The sequence below is a fragment of the Pieris rapae genome, chromosome 5 (genome assembly GCF_905147795.1).
Source record: "Pieris rapae chromosome 5, ilPieRapa1.1, whole genome shotgun sequence".
Classification (NCBI taxonomy): Eukaryota; Metazoa; Arthropoda; class Insecta; order Lepidoptera; family Pieridae; genus Pieris; species Pieris rapae.
In genome coordinates this window covers 2,209,746-2,221,749 of record NC_059513.1, presented here as the reverse complement: position 1 = coordinate 2,221,749, position 12,004 = coordinate 2,209,746, and the positions used below count along the sequence as shown (strand labels likewise).

Here is a 12,004-nt window from a genome sequence, read left to right as displayed (position 1 = left end):
TATTTCAATTCATCCATTATGATGGATAGAAAGTAATCTTAAAGATAGAAAGTAAGAAATATATACCATATTTTGATATAAGCCACTTTCGAGACAAATACAATACATATATATAATCTAATGTATAATAATATATAAAAAAATATATATAGTAATCATTTATTCGGTATAATACTTTTTTACACGTGCTCCACAGATTATACAGACAGCTACATAATAACATTTTACTTGATGACAGCAATCATGGGCTCTGTATGCGTTTTATGGATATTGAAGAATACGAAAAATTAGATAAAAGTATGTATTAAGATACGAAAAACTTTACAGTAGAAAAATTACATTGTTCTTAGTTAATTAATTGAATAAGTTAAAATATAATCGTGGTTAATTCTAATATACCTAATATAATTAATTTAATTCATACGATACTTCTGTTATAAATTTATTTGTATGTATGAACGTATGAAATAAAAAAATATTCAAGCAACCAATATGCTTTATAAGTATAAGTTACACATATACAATGGATTTTATGTGAGAATAATTAAAACAATATATACAATTTAGAATTATTTACTTTATAACAATTGATATAATTTAACACTTAAATAACATCATATCATAAATTTCACCTTAGTAGAGAGACAAAAGGAATTTAAAGGTCAGTCTTATACTTTGTAGACACCCAATGTTCAATTTAAGGTTACATCGACTAATGATGAGGAAGATCAAGTGAGTGGCTCTTTATCACAGCCGCGTAATAGTGGGCGGAAGCTCTAGGGGTGCGCCTGCGCATCGGATCGTTAAAGTCAATGTTCACTAAGCCAAATCTTGACCTGAAATACAGTAAAAAATTAGCAGCGTTTTACTAGAATATATTTATTTCAGAGTTAGAAGCCCTGATTAACCTCTTAACTAATTAACAACGAAAATACAATTTTGAAAAGTGTTATTTAAGTGAAAACACCTCCTGACAAACAAAACGAAACCTAACAATACGACATCTCATTAATAAATTAATTCTAAGCTAATGAATAATAATATAATCATTATGAATGTTTTCAAGTTTTTTTGTAAAATTATATGTACGAGATAAAAGATTTAAAAGCTATTTGGAAATTATCTTCATGACCACGATTGCTATGAAACGCTCGAAACTTGCATTTATTTATTTTATTTATTTATACTACGTTACGTATATGCAAACTTATACATACTTATAAAAAAAACAAAAAGTTAGTTACATAAGTTATTAGGGAACCGGCAGCCTTATTGCTAACTAGCGATTTCTTCCAGGCAACCCTAACAATACAATATGAAAAGAAACACCTACAAAAATATATGATAATTATTCTTTTTAATATTAAGTAGTGGCGTATATAGTTTAAGTTCTTACGTGTATCCACTAGACCACTCATAGTTGTCAATAAGGCTCCACGCAGTGTATGCCGTTACATTGACTTTATCCTCGTTTATAGCAAGCAGCACCTTAGAACATATAAGAGCTAGTCAATTTCAGAAGAAATGTTGTGTATGTAAGGAATAATATATGGTGGTTTTCTTATACATATTGGCTCCAATCCCACTAGATGTTTAGTGAGATTTCGCCTATTAGAAATTACGTCTTAATGTTTTTAACCGTCGCTTGAATAAATACATATTCATGAAGCGATTTTCAATACTTCTTCATGAGTTTGATTACTACACTAAGTTATTTTAAGTATGGAGTAAAAACTCCATGTAACCTCCTTCATTTTAACGATGGGGGTTCATCGTTAAAGCGTCATCACGTGGATTTGTTTGCTTTAGCTTGTCTTCCATACAATGTACACTCTACATTGCAACTACCCTCAATAACGACAATAAAATAATAATAAGTACTTTTCAAGTTGCCGAAATTATGTTTTTTGATAATTATTTACCAAAAAATTTAGTATTGAAGACTGTTAACAATGATAATAGAGCGAATGAATGCGAGACATAAAAAAATACATACAAGAAAAATTCACAACATTTAATAGAGCAAGAGCCCGTGAGTGCCAGACTTTCGGATTTTAATAAAATCTGAAAATCAGCTTTTATTAAAATCCGTAGGTCTGGCACTCACTTGCTCTTGGACTACAAAGTTCATTACAAATTATTATTTTTTAAATCGATCGAACAAGATAAATTGATTTCAGATTTAGAATATAACAGAAAAGCTTGCAAATGTTTTGATTACATAACCACAAGAACTTACCTGTTCCAAATGGTCCTTGTAGTAGTTTACTCTTCCCTCATCATACATAACGGGTTCGGTGGTGGAATACCCATTCTCGAGAATCATGAATTCAATATTTCCGAACTTCTCCTTCAGCCAACGCAACTGACGGCGAATACCTGGAGGGTAGCTCTGCAATCGAAATATATAATTATAGATACAGCGTTCTGCTAGGTCTAGAGCAGTGATTCCCAAAGTGGTCTATATCGGTCTACGCCAGCAAAAAAAAATTTGGGAGTCCATGGAATGATAATGGGGGCCATGATAGTGGATCTCAACACATACACTGATACTATTTACTTTCATCATACTATCTTATAAAATCAAAACATATATAAGGGACTCCTTTTAATAATATTTTTTAATAATTAAATTTTAAGGTTAGTTATTAGATATATTTTTATGTATTAGGTGATGTATTTGGAATAAATATTACCATTATTTATAAATTATATAGTTTATACAATTGTATAAGTTGTAGGATGTTGGTATTCGCTTTGTGTTAGCAATACATTTTGAACTTGTAAAAACAAAAAAAAATTCAATTCAATTAATAAATGTATAAATTAACATGTGTTTTTACTTTAAGTTTTTAACACTAAACTTCACTACTGTTAGAAATTTACAGGAAATCAGTATCAGGTAACAAGGGACAACAGGAAAAACATGGCAAGGGGTCTACAACACAAAAAAGTTTGAGCAACTCTGGTCTACAGCATGATTTCATACTTCATGAGGCATATCCGTAAAATCAAAGCGGCGACATTTCGTCTTAAGACTCTTCAAAATGTCGAAATTTCTTCTTAAATTAAAAATCCAATACCAAATGTTATGGGTTTCGTAACAAACATTAACCATTCGTCCCGTCAATACGGTAAACACTCTCTTCAAATTAAGTTACTTAAATAAAATATTTCAGTAAAGGTTTTAAAACGATCACATACACATTATTTTGATAATGGCAATGACTTATACATACATTTCTGCATTCGTTCAGTAATTTTGTGCTAACTAAGGACACATATCAAGCCATTTAAATATACAACAAAATCATGAAATATTGTGATCTGTGAGCATTTCAATTCAGTGATAGTTTAATTTAGAGATATGGAAAAATATATGTTTTTTTTCATAGAACAGCCGCAAACACAAACACCTGATGTTAAATGATACCGCCGCCCATGGACACTCACGATGCTAGAGGGCTCGCAAGTTATTATATTTAGACGAAGTATAAATTTGATAGTAAAAATGTCTTCCAGATATATCAAACTTACAATCAGCCACGCATGGCCAGCCTTCCAGCTAGGATCAGTGGATAATGCCAGACCGAATTCCCAGCTGCCTGTCAATGGCCAGGACAGCTTCACGCCTTGCTCAGCAGTCTCAACGGTTCGCGAAGTGTAGTAGTTAAGTCCATAAAAGTCATATGTACCTGAAAATATATCCTTTTGTTGTTGAATTACAGCCATATATGTCAGTTTCTTTTTAACAGGAAAAACGTATATTAAGGGTAGACAGTTCACCGCCGAACATTCATTTTCGACCCCTATAACTTTATAGTGGATAAAATTGGAAACTTAGTTACAAAGCAGGTATATAGAATATAATAATATACTAATATACCGTTTATTATAATAATATATCGTATATTTTAAAAATTTTAACCAGCGGTTTAATTCAGTCATAATTAGAATCAGTCGTTAAACAAAAATCTTTTATGTTTTTAATAAATACAGATGTAATTTTCAATGGCACTAAACAATCTACCTATTACGTATAACATTTATTAGTTGTGTGATTTATTGTGTTATTCGATGTATTTATTCATAACATAAAAGGTAATAAGTTAAGACAAAGTAAGGACTGAATAAATTACCGACTTGATATTACTTAGATCTCAAAACTTTTTACTAGAATTGCAACGAATTTTCGGTTACTATTCGGTATCCGGCCTATTCGGCTGCTTTTATTATATTCGGCCGAATACCGAATACTTAAATAATATATTTTGTCATAGAGAAATAATGAGTAAAATGAAAAAATAAAAGCTTTCGTATATATTCATATTTTCATTTCTGTTATACATAATCATTTAAGTAGACATAACACAGGAACATAATAATATTAGTACAAAGTATTTGAATTATTGTGGTAATCAAAATTTAGAAGGTTCTCATTCCGCACGGAGCAATAGTTCTTGCACTGGTTTTTACGTAATAACAAATTTAATAAAACATTATTTTTGCCATCTACGCTTGTATTACTTCATTTATACCTGCTTCTTTATTATTCTTCTCTCCTAGTACTTCTCGTCCAGAAACGATGAATTTATTTCGAAGAAAATACAAGAAATTAAAAATTTCAAAAAAATTAGTTAAATAGCACTATTTTTTTTTTCAATACATACATTGGCTTCATGACACCAAATACATCTTTGCTACTAAGTACGTCTTTCTTTCTTACCTTTAATAAATTCAATTTCTTCCTGTGTGAATGAGGGCAAGCGAGATCGACTATATCCTTCTCTTTCACTTATCTCGGCTATACTTTTTTCAACACTAGCAGGCCAACCACCAGTTTTCGAGTATATAGGATAAGCGAATAATCCCTGCAAGTTTTGTGTAACAAGAAAATTAAGAAAAACTGTATTCAAAAATATACATAATAAATATAATATAAAGTATAATGAGAAAATGCATCAGCCCTACACTAGGATTCCCTGTGTTCACCCAGTCTCTGAATAGCAGAAATTTTGATGTGGGTCGAGTCCCACGTACCCCTACAACTTTCTAGGGCAGGGGATGAGCAAATGCATTTCCACCTCGAATATAAAAAAAGGATTCCCTGTGTCTTGTCGTGTCTCCATTTGACACATGAGCGGATAGTCAATGGGGCTCTGGCATATTACAGGGAAGTAATAGAATAATAATGTAAAAAATAAACAGTTTTTTATACATACAAACACGTTCCGAATAAGCTCTGTATTCTCTTCCTCGTCAGAGTTCTTTGGTTCACACCAGAGGTGTTGGTTCGTTAGACCAACCTTTCCTAAGACAAATAAATGCTTTATCATTATTTTTTTTTTCAAAGTATTATAAGTATAAAACGTGACCGACGCAGTAAATACGTAACTGATTCAGTACGCACTCTTTGATACTATTTAATTATAAAAAAACTTTAATTTTGAGATTTTATTTGCCGACGTTTTACTAAAAAAAACCCCACCTTGCATTAATTCGATTAAGTTTTTAAATGTATAAAATACTACCAGACTCGGCCAAGCGTTGCTGTTGCTAAGGTTTTTGTTATATTACATAGTAGTAAATTAATCAAGAGAAACCGTAGGAGAACTTATGTGAAACGTTGTTACCACGACACGGACCTAAACTAAACTACCTTTAACTCAGCGCCATCTGTTAGAATTGTATCAAATAATAAACAAATAATTTGCAATAAAATAAAATTCGACTATAATTAAAGATCTTACCTATCCTATCTCTCAAGTTGGATCGAACTGCACAATTTTATTATAACCGGTTAAGTGGTTTAGGAGTCCATTGAGGACAAACATTGTGACACGAGATTTATATATATTAAGATTAAGTGCCTAATCGCGCTGTTTTAACTATTCGCAGAGTGATTTCACAGTATGTTTATGTACTTTTGTATATTGTAATAAATGTTTCTCGATATTGTCGTATTGGCATAGGCTGCCACCGTGTATGCATTATCACCGCATACACGAATTCAAGTACGACCAGTCACCACAAGTAGCACCCGTTCACGAGTATGACGCTTGGCCAGCCATCGGCTAATTATCCGCTATTTGCTGTATATACTTGCAAAGATTATATATTAAGAAAGTATCTCTTTCACTTACCCTGATACTGCGCCCGGAACTTCATATCGTATAGCCTGTAAGCTCTCGCATGAGCCAACATCAGAACCTTAGCACACATATAATTTCCAATCCCAGGTAGAGCGATGCCGGGTGCTAGTCCACCAGTTTCATACGCAACATCGCAGATGATAACCGGCTCGTTAAAGGTTATCCAAGTCTTGACCCGGTCTCCAAAAAGACCGAAGGCGACTTTCGCGTAATCCTCAAAGAACCTCGCTAGTTCAGGATTAGTCCAACCACCTAAAGAGAGAGAGATACTATATAATATACCTACTCTATAAAATACCTTATATCTAATGTATATATCCCAATAGTCTTTAATAAGCTTTTTAGTTTTAGTTAGTTATTAATATTCTGCTTTTATTTTTATTTTCTCTATATTAAGGATCAAGTTAAGATTAACATAAATTTATATATATATATATATATAAACTACTACTAGTGGTTAGTAGTAGTATATATATAGCACCTATCTAGCACCGATATTTAAAGTACACAATTATTATTATATCAACGCTTTTATACACAGGTAAAGAATGTTATCGACATTCGTTGCTTCCTCACAACTAAGGTACAAATACCATATTATAATTACCCAAGTCCTGCAATTTTTGTGGTAGGTCCCAATGGTATAAAGTGACAACTGGTTCAATCCCATTCGCAATTAGACCGTTTATCAAATTGTTGTAATATCGTTTCCCATCTTCGCTCACATAATTGGAATGGCCGTTGGGAAGTAATCGGGGCCATGATATTGAGAATCTAAAAATACTGCTTTTGAGTATTGCGAATAGTGTAGGTACATATAATAAAATGTATTAACTTCTTCAGCATGTAAAGACCAACGTTCTAAGAGAATACAATTTATTTACGTGAAATACTGTAATAAAAAATAATACAACAATAGTAGGTATAGTATAGGCTATGTAGCCATACTATTGGTCTAATATATTTAGTGAACGTTCTTTAAAAGCCTATACAAGTTTAAAAATAATCATTATTGAAAGGTAAATTTTTAATTAGAACTATCTGATTTAATAGAAATCCCATTTTCGTATCGAAAGAGGGTCGGCTTTTATTTTGGGGATTTTTTAGTTACAAAATACTGAAACATCCAAATATGTTTACTGTTTTATAACTTTTATCGAAAATTCAATGTAAAAGTTCAACAGATGACGCAATTTTTTTTATCTTTTATCATATCATAGTTATTATTACTACCCTATCAGATTGTAGTATTAATATGTCGGTATTGAACTTAACTTTATTCATTGAGATATATATATCGACTTATCGAATTTCGGATGGATAAAAATATTTCAAGTGTTATCACGCATGATAGCACGAGCGCAAAGAATATCTTAAACATTCGATAAATTTTCAAGTATCTTGAGTGTTATTTAGACAACTAAAGATTATAAAAAAATATTCTGTGTGAGACTATAAAAATATTATATAGTAATATTATTTTTTTTCTAGAAGTGAAACTTCTTTAGGCGCATAAGAGTAAAATTTTTACGGAACGTCACGAAGATGTGCAGCGTTTTTGACGAAGAAAAGGGTCCCTCCCGATTGAGACCGATCCGCACCACAGTACATATGCGCAGCGATCCCCTCCACGTATCGGCCAGCGCTAGACTTACGTGCCGCTGCCTATATTATAACTTGTGCATTGCTTGTGCAGATTTTTTATTTAATTATGTTGTTATTAGCACGTACATACAGTGTGAATATACAAATACATGGAGTGATCATATTCTGGTACATGATCATCTATTGGGGCTTTTTACATTTTATCTTAGTAATAAATATGTTGCAATGAAGTTTCATTTCTGACATGAGTACAAAGGTACGCACGCACTTTTTTTAAGTCACTTTACTAATTTATATTTTAATCTATTTCATTTATATACTGCTTCGTGTATTACAGTGTGTTTAGTATTTTATCTTCCAGCAATACTATTATTAATCTGTAATATACAATAAAAGTTTATTACAACGTATGAAACTTTGATTTTGCATAACTTTTAAATGAATCAGTGAAACGAAATGGCTGAGTTTTCAACTACTTTTAAAAATTATCACTAAGGCATCAGGTGGAAAATTGCCTTCAAACTATTATTATTATTGATGCTTATTGAAGCTATCGCAAATAGTTATACCTATTAGCAGTATAGGAAGTACTTTGTAAAGCTGGAAGGCTGAACATAAGTTTGATTAAGTTCATAACCTCAATGTTTTAAATTTATATCGTAAGTAAAAGTTCACCTGTAAAAATGCAGGCCCAGGTCCTTGGCTACAGCTATATCTGTTTCCCACAGGTGGTACGAGTCACAAGCCACATCACCATTCGATCTGTCGACGATAACACCTGGATTGTCATGGGTAAATGTGTCCCATATACTTGGTGATTTGTCTATGGAATAAACAATAAATGTATTATTTTATTAAAATAAACGCGTTTTGTGGAGCATTTTCTTGATTAAATTGTGCGTTAGACAATAAAAAACAGGTCCAAATTTTGTCATGTCACTTTGTTTCTACTAAACACAAAATGATTGCATTTTGTAGAAATAACTTACCACTAACATTCCAGGCACCTTCCACCTGATAGGCCGCTGTTGCTGCCCCGAATTTGAATCCTGGCGGAAATTTTCTCTCCGCAACACATGTTGCTACCAGAAAACTTTGAAATAAAAATGTTACGTTTAATCAAAATTGATTAATCTATGCGGTGTGCGCTAATTGCCAATAGGATCAGTCATCGGAATTTGTAACCAATTCTTTAAGAATTTATTTCCAACATTCTTTTTCAAAGAACGTGTTTTGGTCAAAGCTCCCCGATGTGCAGATGGACCATTCTAATAAAGGATCAAAGTATGGATATCCTCACACTTTGAAATAGATTTTCCTTGAATTTTAATTGTTTTGTTCAATATGTTTTGTCATGTTTGGCAGTCACGTTAAAAATTATATATTCTTTTACCAACGCATCAGTGTGCCGAGCGCTGGCAAGCTTTTATCAATAAAAATCATCTTTAATTTATAGAAAATAATATCTAAACCGTTTTAAAACCGTCATACTTGTTCATTAAAAATGTATCTCATTGCAAATGAAGTAAGTACTCATATATCTTATAAAGTAATATAATAAAAAAGTGATTTTGTTTATAGTCGCTAAAGGTACACAAATGTTTAGAAATGTTGGGAAGTAAAGATCTATTTAGGCGCCTGGTTCAATTCATGCAGGTACCCTTAAAACCACCGATTCAGGGGGAGTTTGGCTGTTGGCAGTATAAAGTATATTATGAGGCTTTTAATGGTGTTTCCTATACCTATTTTTAGTTCTCAGCCTACTTATATATATAATGATTCTAACACTTGCCTGTCTATATTGCAATGTAAATTTTTAATCATTGCTTTAAGTCACATACCGAAGAATGTAATTAGATATAAATGAATTTATAACAAGATCAATTTTTTATCACTTATGAACATACAAGTTACGGGTGCTGTCTTAATGTATGATTAAAACATAGATTAAATATATTAAACAAGTATTAAATGTATGTTAGATATTAAACACAATTCTTATTTATTATATTGAAACAATCATTACATTTCATAATCTTATGTGATTATGATATGTAAATACTATTTGGAGACGTAGGTAGATGTAGGTCATCAATATTCTATGCCTGGCACATATTCTAGATTTTTGAGCTGTATCCGGTTTCCGTACAATGATAACATACTCTGTGTCAAGAAGCTTAATTATTTTTTAATTAATTGCTTATAGAAATAATCTATCGATGCACGGGTGTGTATCCGAGTATATACGAGGCTCAAGACCAAAAGCGATGGAGATTCATTGAGGACGGCCTCTGCCCCATCTAGGCATCATGGGACATTCAAAGAGTAAGAATTATAAAAAATTGTGGGGCTAATAATTTCGTCGCTTTTCTTATCACTGAACTGTTTTGAAACAAATTAGCAAAATAATCATATAATACAACTTTATTTGTTACATACATATTTATTATTTTATTACCAGGACGACGTATTCTATCTATCTAACCTATCGTAATAAAGTACCAATTACTATACCGATATTACTCGCAGGACAAAATTATTATATTTTTAATTTTTAATATATTACATAATACATATATTAACAATAAAATTTGCATTGTGGAAATAGAGTAGATATTAAAAAAATATAAAATATACATTTATTAATTATATTATAACTCTTGTATTACTAAAAAATAAGCTCACATATCAAAATGCCATCCTTCAAAACGGATTTGTTCATATTATGATTATCACGGTTATTGCAGTCATCAGACACTTAGGAGAAAAAAATTCAATAGCTAGAAGAAGATAAATAAAAAGAAGATAAAGATAAATATTCTTCTGTAAAAATGAAAGAGATATTAATATGTTTTATTCGATATACAATTTTTAATGGTATATGGAAAAATAAAAAAAAATAACTAGGTTTTGTTCGTAGTTTTAGTAAATTTTTAAGACAGCAAACGTGTGGGAATTATACAGTGAAATAAATGTTTCTTATGAACATTTGTTAATTTTATCAGTAACAATGGGCATGTCTAAGTTAATTTATTCTAGTTCAATTAGTGTAGAAGTGCTGCAGTTAATGAATCATCCTATTCATTTTTTTAGTATCAATCAGCTATATATAAATGAGCATGCAAATGCCATTTTAATTTTTATCATGTCATATAATAAGAACCTTAACAAAATAATAAGTTATGTTACTAAGAATTGGTGTCAAAAATGGTAGCGAAAAATACAAAGAAAAAACAAAAGTTTTTGAAGTATTTCCGAACCAATCCAACTTAGGATCCTTCAAGAAAAGAGCGTACCAATTGTTAAAAGGCCGGCAACGCACTCGCAAACTCTCTGGCATTGAGAGTGTCCATTGACGGCGGTATCACTTAACATCAGGCGAACCTCCCGACCGTTTACCCCCTGTTCTATATAAAAAAATCTAAGGGAAAGATCAATCCGGCACTGAATCCGGGAAAGATCATTAATCACAGACCGGCTACAGACATTAGGGTTTTACATTAGTATATGATGTTTTTTTTAATAAATTGTCTCTTCACTGAGACATAAGTGAAAATTACATCTACCCTTACTTAAACATAAAAAGTAATTTAACATTTAAGGAACTCTAACTGAGAGAGAAAGAGAAAGACACTATTCTAGTGTTCTATTTTTAAAAACTATACATTCATAGTATATGATTTTCTTTAAATAAATTGTCTTTTCACTGAGACAAGTAGACATTATATCTACCCTAACTTAAACCTAATAAGTAATTTAACATTTAAGGAACTCTAACTGAGAGAGAAAGAGAAAGACACTGTTCTTGTGTTCTATTTTTAAAAACTAATCATAATAATATCAACTCACCTGAGAACCACACTTAATCGATACATTTTCCGTACTATTTCTTCACATTTCCGCCTTAGTTCAATATATACATGGTGGTAATTTTATCTATTGATTGTATGATAACGTATCTGCTGTACGGAACTGTTTATTGATGATTATATTTAAAATTACGTGGTATATTATGTATCATATAAGGGTGTGGATTGCCCGATCACGCCAAATCGTACGATGGGATCCAAATATAACTTTGCACAGATAAAATAGTTTTGAAAAGGAATTCTCAGTTATTCTCACATAAGTTAGTTCTTTCACCAAGACAATAAAATTATTTTAAGGCTGTAATAAAATGCCAATGCCACGTCATATCCCTAACTGGCGTACTAACTAGTAACTGACGTGAGACTGATCTTGAATTA

At 31.4% G+C, this 12,004-nt stretch overlaps 1 protein-coding gene across 1 annotated transcript; it reads right to left on the bottom strand.

Moving 5' to 3' along the window:
• Positions 1-560: 560 nt before the first annotated feature.
• LOC110996403 (myrosinase 1-like) lies at positions 561-11,647 on the bottom strand. Its single transcript, XM_022264056.2, has 11 exons — positions 11,607-11,647; positions 8,747-8,850; positions 8,433-8,580; positions 6,760-6,926; positions 6,144-6,404; positions 5,223-5,311; positions 4,727-4,871; positions 3,538-3,695; positions 2,240-2,392; positions 1,397-1,488; positions 561-836 (listed from the first exon to the last, which is right to left on the bottom strand). The coding sequence occupies exons 1-11, from the start codon at positions 11,630-11,632 to the stop codon at positions 713-715; spliced, it is 1,467 nt and encodes a 488-aa protein (XP_022119748.2). The 5' UTR covers positions 11,633-11,647; the 3' UTR covers positions 561-712.
• Positions 11,648-12,004: the final 357 nt, after the last annotated feature.